Genomic DNA, 15,093 nt, shown 5'->3' with positions numbered 1-15,093 from the left:
TATGCTTAGTATACTTTAGTAGTATTTAAATAGTATTAAATTACAACTAATAGTATATTTTAGTATACTATACGTACTTATTTGGAACAACTTCAAGTGTACTTAAAGTATACTTTTAAGATATATTTCAGAGCTTTTAATATATTTTTGATATAATTATTATATTTTGAGTGTAATAATTCTGTCTCAGAATTATATTAAAATATATATTTAATATACTTCAAATATATTTTAAATACACTATTAATATATTAGTACTGTATTTAAATTACACTTAATTTTTATTTTTGATTTCCTGCTATTGATAATAACCTACAATTTTAATTACTTGTCAAAGTCTTTATTCCTACTTTCCTATTTTGTACATGACATGCATAACTGCACTACACTACTTACATTGTTTTAGGCTAAAATTACATGGAAAGATTAATTACACAAGATGTTCAAGGTAATTCAAATATTTTGTTTTATTACCGACATTTTAAAATTGTCCAATTTTACTCACAACGTTATGAACTTGACATAAATGATCAGTTTACACATCAAAAGTGAACACATGAACATGAAGTGTGACAATAAAACATAAAGTGAGGATCAACGACAGAACATTCCCGTTCACTGCACCTTACAGGAGCCTACGAAAAAGAACAACAGAGCAATGAAACAGAGAAAGCATTTCTATTTAAAGATAACAGAAAAATGGCAAATAAAAAAATAATACTTACAATTTTAAGACGTTGTGGACTCGCCATGTATGTGACATCATCACAACTGATGATGATTGGGACCAGATGCCTGGGGTGGAAAAACATTTCTGGGTTCTTTTCCTGTTTGTTTGAAGTAGAAAAAAAATAGTCATTAATGTCATAGAATCAGTTGATGTTGGCATCAACTATGAAGCTGTTTTAAGTGTGGACTTAAGGAGACAAACTACCTTAAAATCTTTCCATCCATGATCTGAACACACTGATCCTTGCAGGGTGGTGAGGGGGGCTGGTGGTGCCCRTCTCCAGCAGCCATCAGATGAGAGGCAGGGTTCACCATGGACAGGTCACCAGTCCATCACAGGGCCCTGAAAGCCAACAATAAATAAAAAACATCAAAGATAAATGTTAGATTAACAAGGGGAAAAATTCTGTCCAGTTATCTTTAAATCAAATCATGTTTATTAAGCACTTGGTGTTGGTAACAGCAGTTTTTGTTGTTGAAAATGTAGCTAGCTCCTCATAGAGACGATGTGGAGGTTCATCTTCAGAGCTGGTTGGTGATCTGGATCTGGTGGAGCTTCTTCTGAGACAGAAAGTCTTTAGGTTTTCTAACACCTGATTTCTCTGGCTTCCTCTTTCATCTTCATTTGCTTAGTTAGACTGCAAACATGTTGAAGATAAAATCATTGATGAACGAGTTAGAACAACAACCTCACAATATCAAAGTCTCTTTGTCTTATGGAGTTTAATTAAAACCAGGTTAGTTTATGAATTAAAGTCGCAACAAACATGCAGTTATAACATGAAGCTGAATGATTGCTATAGTAATAATCATACAAGTCACAATAAAATTGATAAAATAATTATTTAAGAAACCAACTTAAGTTATATTTTTTTACTGCGCTGTTTATAGTTAAATGAATATAATTAATAAGCAAACTTACCACCAGCTAGCAACACTTAGCAGCCTTCGTCCCTCTGGGCTCCTTTTGTGACGCACATTTCATGTCCATCGGTTTTTGTCCCGTTGTGTTGTCGTCTAACTCTGACGTCACCAGCTTGAATTTACCTAAATTAGTAACTATTGTCAGGGACCTCTCTACTGTTAAGACAATATTATGCGAGTAAAAATGGCAAATTTGAACAGCGTTTGTTATCTTCCCTGAGTTCAAGTTTTTTCTTCTCTTTGTGGCGCTTTTTTTAATAAATGAAAGTGTGCAATACCGCCACCATCTGGTCTGGAGTATGAACTGGAGCTAATGCTTTTGATTATAAGGTTTTACGTCACACATCTGAAAATTGAATGGGTACTTTCTTAAAAATTACATCATGATTATCATTTTTTTATTGTATGCAATTTTAATAAATAGTAAAATATTATTAAGGCACTTAAAAATTCATACATATTCATTCATATTTTGTGTACTTTCACAAATTAAGTATGTTTGAAGTACACTAAAGTATACTTCTTTTTCACCTGGGTCCTGTCACACTGCGCATTAATCCAGCATCCAATCAGAACCCAGCAGCTGGAATCATCGTGTTATGATTTCCCAAACAAGGTTATTATCAGAGGTGAAATACCATAAAACTGGACTCAGGTAAGAGTAGCGCTCCTTCCAGGGCCGGTCCAAGCCTTTATGGGGCCCTGAGCTGATTTTTATTTGGGCCCCCAAACCAACATATCAATTTGCTTTATTGTTCCTAACCTACTATGTTATCATTAGCATCATTTGTAATTAGCTTCCATTATGATTTTAAACATTTTATTTTGTTTTCTAAATGGTACGGACTACTTTTGGTCTCGAAATAAAATGTTTTCTATCTGAGTGTTATTATGTTGATTTCAATGCTACAGCAGAAATAAACTACATTATTCTAACTATTAGAACATAACATCCGTTAATAAACACTAAACTTACAGTAAACAAGTTTGATATTTTATTTCCCCAACAAGAACTAACTGGAATCATAACGAGCGTTTAGAAAACTAAAACATGCTGAAATTATAGATATAACATCTTTTGTTGTTGTGATTATGAATCTATTTTTTAGCGTTTCAAACTGATGTTTTCGTCAGCAATCAGCAAAATACGGCGCTACGGAGAAAACGCCAGAGTCCGTCGGTTGTTCAACAATTACTGAATAATTTTAAAATAATATTTTCTGGTGAGTATTGATCACCCAATCAATGTAAACATAATCACAACATGTCAACCTTTTTTTAATTCTGCTGTTATAAATGAACCAAAATGAAAAAACAAAATCTATAACCAATAAACACGTCAGCAGAACAGCTGTGAACTTATATATCTTACATGTTTACTGATGAGTCAGCAGCTGAACGTTAAGATCATCATAAAGCCTGTGAACAAGTTAACCTGCAGATTATTTTGTGTTTTTGTTCCAGAAGTTTTTGATGAACTAAAGCTGCAGTCAGCTGCTGCTTGTTGCTGTGTAGAATCTTAGTTTCCTGTTTCTGCTCCTCCTCCTCTTATTCTTCTTCTTCCTCCTCTTCCTCAGCAGATGTTCAAACTTCACAGGAACGTAAAGCTGCTTTAGCACTTTTCTGTTCCCAAACAGAAACTCAGAGGTTTCCAGTTTTCAGTTTGGTGACAGTCGACATGTTGACTCTAATGAAGAGGTCGCGGGGTCAAGGCCCGTCTGACCCACTTTAAATGATTCTAATTACAGTCATTTAAACAAAAAGTTTTCTGGGTTTTAAAAGTCATAATGAAAAGGCAGAAAAAACATATTTGTTGATTCTTCTACTAAACCATAGAAGAAGCTTTTCTTCTTCTATGGTTTAATAAGAACATAAATACAAATTGGCCAAAATCCATCCATCCATCCATTTTCTTTACACCCTTGTCCCTCAGTGGGGTCAGGAGGTGCTGCTGCCTCTCCAGCCAACGTTTCGGGCAAGAGGCGGGGTCACCTGGACAGGTCGCCAGTCTGTCGCAGGGCAACACAGAGACACACAACCACACACACACACTCACACCTAGGGGCAATTTGGAGAGGCCAATTAACCTAACAGTCATGTTTTTGGACTGTGGGAGGAAACCGGAGTACCTGGAGAAAACCCACCATGCACAGGGAGAACATGGAGACTCCATGCAGAAAGACCGGGAATCGAACCCAGAACCTTCTTGCTGCAAGGCAACAGCTCTACCAACTGCGCCACTGTGCAGCCCACAAACTGGCCAAAATGAAATATAAAATTATTGACAGACTCAGTATTTTATCTAATAAAACTCAATTATTGAGAACGTGGGGGAGTTTCTGTGGGGCTAAAGGTCAGGGGAGTTTCTGTGGGGTTAAAGGTCAGGGGAGTTTCTGTGGGGTTAAAGGTCAGGGGAGTTTCTGCAGGAACATCATCCAGCTTTTTGTACCGTTGGGTTGAAGAGGCAGCATCATGTGAAACTGGCTTTTTTAGCTTTACATCCTGTTAGAATGTTATTATATCTGGAGTTTTGCTTTTTGACTGTATATATATATATATATATGTGTTTATAAGTTTTACTTTCTGAAATAAGGGACATAAACTTACTGAACTTCTTGATAATATTAATGTTTTTCAGGCGTATTGGTGCATAAATCCACGTCTTCAGGTTCTCTTCCTCTGACTCAGGATCCTAATTTCTGAGCGAGTCGTTGGGATTATTCACCAGAAATGAAACTTAAACCTGGAATCTGTCCGGCCGTTTAGGTGTGTTTACTGGTAATAAACTCTTTTGTTCCTGCACATCAGAAACATCCAAACTCACTCGACTGTTTTAAATAACAGGAAAGTCCTGAAAGGTCCCATTATGTCTCTGATATTTTTATCTGGCAGAAACGAAAGTTACATCTGGCCGACCACACCTAAAAACACCCGACAGGCAGGAGAAACAAAAGTGAAACAAAGCAGGTCCATGTTTGGAGTTTCCTCCTGAAGGGTTTTATAAGAAGCGGGTCGAGATTCAGGCTGCAGACTGAGACGGACACAAACAGAGGTAAGTCACAGGCCACAAACGTTAACATTTCTCTAAAAATGTTTAATTCAAACAGGAAATTTGATCAGCAAACGTTCAAAACCAAAAGATAAAAACGGTTTGATGTTCAAAGGACATGACGATAAAACTTTTTTCTGAGTTAAAGAGAAACAAAAGCAGCAGAAATCTGGGATTTATAATTTCAGCAAAATGTTATTAAAAAGCTGTTTTTAAAGCAAAGCTGTTGTCTTTACTGTAATTGATTAAGTTCCTAAAATATTTCCTGCAAATATGAGGTTAAATTTGTTTTCACTTTCAAAAGTAGATGATGTTTTCAGAACAGGGTAAAAATTACTCCAGTTATTAAGGATATGCTGTTTATTCAGCTTTAAATGTAACATGATTTCCACATTAAAAACCATTAGGATAACAAAGCTTTTGTAGAAACAAGAGGTCTCACTTTAACAAACTTTAAGTCTCAGTATTTTGGTTAAAACATGTTTCTTATTCCTTCACTGAAGTTACTCACAGAAATATTATAAAATATAAAACTTACTGTGTAGAATGACCACATTTTAAAGTTACTGAAGTAACTTTTCTCCAGTAACTTGTTGCTCCTCTCCTCCGCTCTGCATGTTAGGCGGATCTTGTGAACATAATCAGCAGCCTGCAGGTGCCCGTTTGTTCCAGCAGGTGGCGGAGTTGTAGCATTTTTTTTAACTTTATTTTCTCAGGAGCAACATTGTTATAAAATAAGGCAAAATCTTTAACTGTCATTGAGTTTAAGAAAAACTATAGGACACAAGAACTACTCTTTTTTTTTTTTTTACCATTTAATCATTAAAAACGTGAATGAATTTAAACGTTTCATCTTCTGCAGGGATTCTGACACCATCATGAGCAGAGTACAGTGGGCTGAAGTTGACTTTGATCCTCCTCCCGGAGCGATTCGGTTGCTCACCCCGCAGCCAGCTGACGGAAAAACCTACGTCATGTACCATGGCACCACCAAGGCGAGCGCTCAGATCATCCTGTCCTGCGGTTTCCGTCAGTCTAAAGACGGGATGCTGGGCCGCGGGGTCTACCTGAGCAGAGACCTGGACAAAGCCAGTCGCTATCCTATTGGTCATCCTGAGTGGGACAAGGTGGTCATCAAGGTTAAAGTCAATGTGGGGAGGGTGAAACGCATCGATCATCAGAACCACAAAATGCAGAAGACCTGGCATGACCACGGGTACGACACCGCCTGGGTGCCGCCCGACTGCGGGATGGTGAAGAGCGGCCTGGAGGAAAACTGCGTCTGGGATCCCAGTCGAATCACCATCCTTAGGTTGATTAATCCCACTGTAGTCCCAAATGTTTCAGGTGGTTACATGTAAAAACCAGCAATGATTGATGCATTTTATACAATCAAATATATTTTTATATGTTTGTATGAAGAAATAATTTTGTACGCAGTCATTTTGACCTGAAAAATAAAAGTTTCAAACTTGTGACTCTGATCATAGATTCAAATTTATCACTCTCTGACATGGCTAAAAAAAGTTCAGCTGTTGATACTGACAGCTAAAATAACGGAAAATAAATTTTATATCTGTCTATAAATGTAGGTGTAACAGGAGGGCTTTAGGACCCAGCAGGGTCCGAAAGTTTAAAAAGGGAAGCAGTTATCGATAAAGGAGTAACCAATAATTATACTTTAGAGCAGCCCTAACACAGTTTTACTCAAGTAAAAGTAAAATTCAGCTCCATACTGCAGATTTACCGGTACATCCTGCCAGGTTTTCACAGCTTGACTTTTTCATTCAGAAAGTGAAACTATGTTAAATAAAGCTGACATCAGATTGTTGATTTTTTTTTTAACTGATTGTACATCAGAAACAATCAAACTCAACCAACAGGTATAAATATTCTGGAAACTCCAGAATGTGCTTTCTTATTTACAAAGTCATTGGCTGGCAGAGGGGAGAAAAGCTCCACCTTGGTCAACCTGTAGAAAACAGGAGAAACAAAATGAAAACTAGTAAGTCCATATTTGGAGTTTCCTCCTGAAGGTTTTTATAAGAAGCCGGAGGAGATTCAGGTGAAGCAGGGCTGAAAACCTCTAATATTTCTCTAAAAATGCTGAATTTAAACAGCAAATATGATCAGCAGATGTTCATGATTAAACTTCCTGAAAGATAAAATCAGTTTGATGGTTTTATATATATTTATATATATATTTACTTAATTAATTTATTTATTGTACTAAAATCTGTTTTGGTACGAGTTTTGACAGTAAAATAGACCTAGATGAATAAATTTAGTCTCGACTGTCTCCCTCCTCTCCTGCAGGAATTCTGCCAACATGCCACATCGGTGCGACACCTGTCTTAATTCTTTTGGAGAATTTTATTTGAACAACAAACAAGCAGCAGAGGGCTGTTTCTACACCATGTACCCTGGCACCACCCAGGCGAGCGCTCGGAGCATCTGCACCTTCGGTTTCCATCAGTCTGAAGACGGGATGCTGCGTCGTGGGGTCTACCTGAGCAGAGACGTGCGGAAAGCCGGTCGCTATCCTATTGGTCATCCTGAGTGGGACAAGGTGGTCATCAAGGTTAAAGTCAATGTGGGGAGGGTGATAGCTATCACTAAACTGAACCACCGTCTGCAGAAGACCTGGCATGACCACGAGTACCACACCGCCTGGGTGCCGCCCGACTGTGGGATGACGGAGAGCGGCCTGGAGGAGGACAGCATGGGATCCCCGTCGAATCACCATCCTGGGGGTCATTTACCCCGTTATGGTCCCAGTCCAGCTTGGATATCCAGGTTGTTCACATGGCTACATGTAAAAACAACCAGTGATTGATTCATTTTGCACAATAAAATCTATTTCATATATTTGGATAATGAAAACCATTCTGCATCATTCTGACCTAAAAAAACAAAAATAAAAGTCTTAGAATTGTGATATTGCTGAAAGACAGTGTGGCTGATTAATCATCTGAAACTGCATGATAAAAAATGATATGATCATGATTCAGTCCTCTCAGATCGTTCTTCATAATATCCAGTTTGTTGTGGGATTGAGATTGAAAAGAAAATGTATAAAATTTATAGCTTTTGGTCTCCAGACGGGTCGGAAGTGGGCTGGCTCCGTGTGTTATTTAATCCAATCATGTTGAGTGAGAACAAAAACTGGACTCAGTGATTTCCTTTAAACCTCTTTGGGGCCCAGTAAGGACCTACACTGGGTTTCCACCTGTATTTACTCAACCTAAGCGGTTCTGACCCAGTTAGCGCCCGTCCAACCTGAAGGAAAACGCTGAATAGAAAAGCGTGTCGATGTTACACAAGTGGCTGTTCCAGCTGGTACATTACTGCCACCTTGTGGTGGCAGAAACACACTGCAGACAGTTGACTAACCTGCCAGGCTTATCTGACGTCGCATAGAGCAGAGGTTGTTGTCCTATTGGTCATCCTGAGTGGGCAGCACAGTGGCCTTGCAGCAAGAAGGTTCTGGGTTCGATTCCCGGTCTTTCTGCATGGAGTCTCCATGTTCTCCCTGTGCATGGTGGGTTTTCTCCAGGTACTCCGGTTTCCTCCCACAATCCATAAACATGACTGTCAGGTTAATTGGTCTGTCTAAATTGCCCCTAGGTGTGAGTGTGTGTGTGCATGGTTGTGTGTCTCTGTGTGTCTCTGTGTTGCCCTGCGACAGACTGGTGACCTGTCCAGGTGACCCCGCCTCTCGCCCGGAACGTTAGCTGGAGAGGCACCAGCACCCCCTGACCCCACTAAATGGATGGATGGAAGGGCAGAGGTTCCCAAACTGTGGGGCGCGCCCCCTAGGGGGGCACCGTGCCATTGCATGGGCGCGTCTGGATGAAAAAAAAACACGAACGTTGGGTTTTTACCTTAGAATCGCCAACTCTGTTATTCCTCCGTCAGTTTGATACAGTAGGGGCTTCCGCACTTCCCATATCTGTGTCCTGTCACTTTTATCAGCAGTTAAAGCTGTTTAATCCATTGTCAACATGTCGTAACCTGTTTTTCCGAGTCGCCTTTAAACGCAACATGAGCGCTACGACGCTGGGTTTACACCTGCTGCTGCTGTGCTGAGCTGCTCAGGTGTTAGAATCATGGCAGCAAACCAGCAAAACACTAAGAACTTTTCAGTTTTTCCCCCAAACTAACCGACTGAGTTGAGTAAAGCTGTTGGATGCAGGTAATGTTAGCTAACAGATGACTAGCTAATACCAATACATCACCTTAAGCTTAACAAGTAGCCTGTAGGCTACAGATGTTGTTGTCTATGTTCAGCTACGTAGATTAATTTTGCCCCAAAAAAGTCGATTACTCCCCCTGAACTAATTTAAGCTGATTTTAGCATATGCAGAGCTGTTAGCATACTAGCTAGCGTGTGTAACTGATGGTCAACATGCTGCTTAGGCATGTTTCCCATTCCGCACACTTGATTAATTGGTCTTTAGCTTCAGCTCTTCAGTCATTTGAATCAGCCGAGTCTAAAACCTGGAGGGCGACACCGCTGGGCTGATTTGACCTCCAGGTCAAAATCATTAGATTCAATAATCAAAGGAAAGTTGATCCAAAACACAACAGAATCTACAACAGAACGACTGAAAAAGAACAGAATTGATCAGTTGTAATGGCCTAGTCAAAGTACATATGTGCAGCTGAACAAAAAGCTGTTTTTGGACCTTGGGAGAACTAAAACTCACGGATCACGGAGTGTTTTCAGCACCGCTCAGACTTCAGAACCAAGTCCTGGTTCTGGTCTCAACATGCTTTAGCTGCTTAATCCGTTTCCTTCACAAATCACCAAATTACATCACATTTTATTCAAATTCTCTTTATTTCAGGAGTCTGGAATAAAAAAAGATTATTTTAAAATTGGATCCATTTTAAGGGGAAACAAAAAATATGATCCAATTTAAGGCCAAGAAAGAAAAATAATTTTTTTTAGTTTTAATATCTACATGTAAAATTTCTCACTTCACGAGATTCCAGTCCAGGAGGAGTTTATGGTCCAGTTCGATCCGACTGGAAGAGGCTTCCTGAACCGATTTAAACTGGATCTTATTGATGCAGAGAAGCAGCAGCTCTAGATATGATGGATCAGAACCGGGCCAGCCTAACGAGGAAGCTCACTCGGGTCTCTAGGATCAGGACCAGGTCCGTTTCATGGAAGTCTTTTACATCTTTGGATTTTCCCAACATGTTGTCTCATTTCAAACCACTAGAGGGTGACACTGAGTCTTTGCCTGATTTTAAAAGAAACAAAATCATTCACAAATAAAAGTAAGAGGAGATTTCAGTACGTTTGTTCTTATGTTGTCACAGTTTTTAATCTACATTCAGAAATGCACAAACACCAATTATTCCTAAAAATGACTAAACTTCTCCGCTGGATTGGCAGTTCTGGCTCAATCTTCCAGCTTTTTCCGGGACTTCTCCGAAGTGTGGATCTTCATCATGTGGAGCCGGACGTATGTCTTCCGGTTGAAGGTCTTCCCGCACACCTGGCAGCGGTGGCGTTTCTCCCCGGTGTGCGTGTTGCGGTGCTGCGTCAGGAAGCTGCGGTCGCTGAAGCCGCGGCCGCACACCGTGCAGACGTGTGGTTTCTCCCCTGAGTGGCCCCGGGCGTGCCGCAGCATGTTCTGCCGGAAGTTGAAAGACTTCCCACAGTAGCTGCAGCTGAACGGCTTCTCCCCCGTGTGGACCCTCAAGTGCACCTTCAGGTGGCCCTGCGAGTCGTAGCACTTCCCACAGACGTCACACACCCGCTTGCTGAGATGGGTCTTCAGATGGAGCTTCAGGTTCTCCTTGGAGTCGAACTGGTTCCCGCAGACGCCGCAGAGCTCTGAGGTGTGAGTCTTAGCGTGATTCACCAGAGAGACGATGGAGCGGAAGGTCGCTCCGCAGACCTTACACGCCACCTGCGGGCGTTTTGGTGGCGGAGACGACTCAGTCTCTTCGCTCTGTGTTGCAGTTGGGCTTCCTGGGTTGCAGTCTTTGATGTGGATCAGCAGGTGGCGCTTGTGGGTGGTGTAATCGTTGAAGCTTTTGCTGCAGAAATTGCAAGTGTAGGGTTTCTCACCGGTGTGGATCCGGCTGTGGCGCACCAGGTGAGGCCGGGTGGTGAAGGATTTCCCGCACTCGGCGCAGGGGAACGGCTTCTCCCCGGTGTGGATCCTCATGTGGATCTCCAGGTGGCCCTGCGAGTCGAAACACTTCCCGCACACCTCGCACACCTTCCCGTTCTTGTGGGAGTCCAGATGATCTGCCAAGCTCTCTGGGGAGTCGAAGTGATTCCCGCACACGCAGCAGAGCTCCGTCTTGTGCCTCTTGCTGTGATTCAGCAGGGAGAGCACAGAGTGGAACGTCAAGCCGCAGACTTTACACGCCGTCCGTGGTTTCCTTGCCGGTGGACTCCTCCTGCCGCCGTTTTCCGGCGAAGACTCACCGAGGCTGCTGTTCTTCACGGAGTGGACGAACAGGTGGCGCTTCAGGGTTGTGTAGTCATTGAAGCTGCGGCCGCACACTGTGCAGGTGTATGGTTTCTCCCCAGTGTGTATCCGGCTGTGGCGCAGCATGTTGGCCCTCGTGGTGAAGCACTTCCCGCACTCGCTGCAGACGAACGGTTTCTCTCCCGTGTGGATTCTCATGTGGACCTCCAAGCCGCTGGAGCTAGAGAAGCACTTCCCACAGACTTTGCAGCTCTCCGCCTTCACGTGCGTCTTCAGGTGGGCGTCGAAGCACTCCTCGCTGTCGAAGCGCTCGCCGCACACACCGCAGACATCCTTGGAATGCGCCTCCATGTGGTTGACCAGCGACACAGCGAGCAGGAAGGCTCGGCCGCAGACTTTGCAGCAGATCTGAGTCTTGTTCTTTTTGGTCGGGTTGAGTTTAGGAGCCACTGGGCGACGAGGAAGCTTAATCTTCAGCATTGCTACCCTTTTCTTTTTCTTCTTCTTACTGCTACGTTTGCCTTTGGACTGGGAGTTGGCCTTCCATTCTTCCTCACTGTCAGCGTCAGAGCAGCTCGTCGAGGCGCCATCGGCGGCGTCCGGCTGCGTCGACGTGCTCGGGAGAGGCTCCTCCTCTTCCTCTTTAACCATCGCCTCGCTGAACTCTGTTGAACTGCCGACGTTTCTGACAAAGGGAGGCATGAAGTTGACCTTGATGATGCTGCTGTCCTCCAGCTCCTGGCTCCGCCCCCCGGGGCTGCAGGGATTGCGGTTTGTGTCCAAGCTCCATTCCAGCTCGTTGGGCTCTTCTTTCTGCTGATGGTCAGAGGTGAAGTCCTCGTCCCAGACGCACAGCGTCAACTGGGGTTCCTCTGCAGGGAAATACAGAAAACCAAATTTAGCAATAAAAGTTGCTTCTCGACCGGCCACAATAATTCATTTTGCTGGACGATACATTTTCCCAAAAGTTATTGCGATAAACGATAATATTGTTGTTTTGAGACCGTTTTCAAGTAATATAATGGTAATGAGATGACTAATGAACTCTGAGTTCAAATGAACATGTAACACTGGAACTTTAAGACATTTCAAAATGAATAAAACAAATAAAATGACTCATGGAGTCTCTGTTTTCAAGAAGGGCTGGTTGAGACCAAAACACCAGACTCAAGACTTTTATGATCCAGTTTTTGGAAGAAATAAAAGAGTAAAATGATAAATCATGCAAATGGAAATGACAGTTTCAATTTATCATGCGATTAATTGATTTACTGCTTATTGAGACAAGCCTACCTGCTTCACATCATTAGAAAACGCATCTTTTAACCACAAAAATAATCAATATTCATGTTTTACCATAAATCTACAAGCTTTCTGGAGTTAACATGTTATTAACATGACGTCTTTACAGTTGCTTTCAAAACAAAAGTAACGAACAAATCTGCAGACTTTACAGCAAGTTCATAAGTTTTATTTTAAAAAAGTGACTTTGCTCAACTGTTAAAACACCTGAAAATTATCGGGGAGTTTTAATTAGTTATCGTTTTAATTTCCTGAACGTCTGTCAAGAGAAAGTCGTTCATTTCTTTATAAAAAGGTTCACCGTGATTAAAAACAGACGGAGAATGTTAAGGTAAATTAGACTTTTTAAAAACTTATTAGACTTCTGTTCTAGGTAATTATCAAAAAACAAAAATAGTTGATTTATAACGGTTTGTAAGTGGAGTTTGGGATAGTGGTTACATAAGTCATAAAAACGAGTAAAGTCATTCTGTTAATGGAGCTTTGGCGTCAAATTTGGGGAAATTATTAACATAATTTTAGTAGAAATGAAAAAGAAGAGAAACTGGACAAAACTCTGATTCTACTGTCTAAATTTAGTCAAACAAAAATCGATAACGGGCCTCTAGCTGCTCGAGATCCGGGAATTAGACGGAGCCGCAGCTCCATCCGGAGGCCCGTGTTTAAATCCACGCCGAGAGCTCACGCACCTGAGTGTCCACCTGGACTGCCCGGAGGCTCGGCCACCACCTGGAGCATCCTCCGCTGCCGGTGGAGCTCCTGCTTGGAGAGCAGCAGCTCCTCCTCATAGTCTGAAATGGTTTTCTTCACCGCCTCGAAGATCTCATCTGCCGCCGCGGAGAGCCGCTCGTTCACCAGCACCCGGAGCAGCTGGATGCTGGACATGGTGCGGGCGGAGACACTTTAATATGGGGAAAATTGCAGCTGGGGAAGAATTTTCTTGGTGTTAAAACCGAAACACGACATTAAACTGCAGACTAGGGTCTTGTTCTTCCGAATCCTTAAGGCTGGTGCTGCCACCTGGCGTACCGGAGAGGGAACTGCAGGAGCTTTATCAAAGGTTTAGGAGACAAAATGTATCATTTTTAATCTTGGTATAGCACAAAATGAAAAAAATAAAAATAGAATAAAAAATACAGTGAAACGTTGAATTGTTTAGTATTTTAAGTGGCCCATAGATTCTACCTCCATATAAATTAATTAAAAAGAGCAACACCTTAGTTTCTAAAATCATTGCTATAAACTACAGACTCCTGTAGGAGTTCTGCAGTGTTATGAGGCTCCCTGGGATCATCTGGACCTTGTGCAACCAAAGCAAAAGCTGGGTTTGTGTCCAGGATGTGTGGGATGTGCAGAGGCTTTTCTGACCCTCGACCTGTCGGCCTTAACGATCATCTCTTTAGACCTGATTGTTCAGACCTGTCCTGTTTTATTAATGAGCCAAACCTGAAATGAAAGTTCAGTTATTATTTGAGCTTCTGAGATGCTAATCAGCTGCTCACGGCAGTAAGAACACCTTGTTGCCACGGTTACACGAAAAGAAGAGAGCAAGCAAGAAAAGGATGTAGGGAACAGAATAAGTACGAGTTGATTTTATCACAACCGTTTTCCCCCCTTCAACTTTCCACAACTATGACTATTACTGTATTACTGAGTTTTAAGGGAAAGTTTAAACGGAAACCTTTTTCATTCCTGGCGTGTCCAGCAGGTGGCAGCATTCTCCCATAAACTCATCACGGCGCAGAATAAACAGAAATGTTGAAAATAAAACAGAAACTCAGACATTCAACAGTTTTATTGTGAAAAAGTCTTTTCATACACGTCTTGAACTGTACAATCAATAATTTAAAAACATCATCATCATCATCGTCACAGACGTCCTCGTGTTTCAGCTCAGCAGCTTCTGCGAGTCATGAATGAACGGGAGTTTGTGCAGCAAAAATGTTTGTTTGTGCAGCAAAAATGTTTGTGCCGTTATTGTTTTAAAGATATTAATAAATGTTTCTAGAGGTCAAGAAAGGTCAACCAGCACCCCACCTTCTTCAAACAAATTTTGTGCTTCGTTTGTGCTGCAAAAATGTTGTTTGTGCTGCTTTTGTTTTGAAGATCTGAGTGAAATTTTGAAGGTCAAAAGGGCAACCAGCCCAAAAATCTAATTTGGTCTCAATCAACTCTGTTACGTTTGTGCAGCAAACAAAAATCATCACCATCTTTAAAATGATAGCAGCACAAACAAAACATTGTCAGAACAAATATTTGACCTTTCGTGACCTCTGGAAACATTTATTAATATATTTAAATGGTGCGCCAACGCAGCACAAACACCAGTTGTTAGATTGAGAGGTTGACCTTTAAACTTTAATATATTCAAAGCAAAAGCAGAACCAACTTAAATTTTTGCAGCACAAATGTTTGACACCAATTTGAAGAGGGAAACGTCACTCAGGTGAGCAAACAGCAGCAAACGGGTCGCGGGTCACAGATCTGTGGGATCTGTGCTGGAAAACCCTCAGAGGAACAGGAACAGCAGCTTTTCTGTAAAACAGGACAATTCCTGGATCCATTTTTACAGAATCAAAACAAACAACGAGCCAGAACCAGAACCGGACCGGGAAGATTAGTGTCTGCATC

General features: G+C 41.6%; 1 protein-coding gene and 1 pseudogene across 1 annotated transcript; one reads left to right on the top strand and one right to left on the bottom strand.

Annotated features, from left to right (window-relative positions):
- The first annotated feature begins 4,304 nt into the window (after positions 1-4,304).
- Positions 4,305-7,521, top strand: LOC103469086 (uncharacterized; annotated as a pseudogene).
- Positions 7,522-10,008: 2,487 nt separating this feature from the next.
- On the bottom strand, positions 10,009-13,474 carry LOC103469072 (oocyte zinc finger protein XlCOF6-like). Its single transcript, XM_008416562.1, has 2 exons — positions 13,152-13,474; positions 10,009-12,032 (listed from the first exon to the last, which is right to left on the bottom strand). Exons 1-2 carry the CDS (start codon positions 13,345-13,347, stop codon positions 10,117-10,119), a joined length of 2,112 nt encoding a protein of 703 aa, XP_008414784.1. The 5' UTR covers positions 13,348-13,474; the 3' UTR covers positions 10,009-10,116.
- Positions 13,475-15,093: the final 1,619 nt, after the last annotated feature.

The sequence above is a fragment of the Poecilia reticulata genome, linkage group LG8, assembly GCF_000633615.1.
Source record: "Poecilia reticulata strain Guanapo linkage group LG8, Guppy_female_1.0+MT, whole genome shotgun sequence".
In the NCBI taxonomy this organism is placed as follows: Eukaryota; Metazoa; Chordata; class Actinopteri; order Cyprinodontiformes; family Poeciliidae; genus Poecilia; species Poecilia reticulata.
This window is presented reverse-complemented; position numbering and strand designations above follow the sequence as displayed.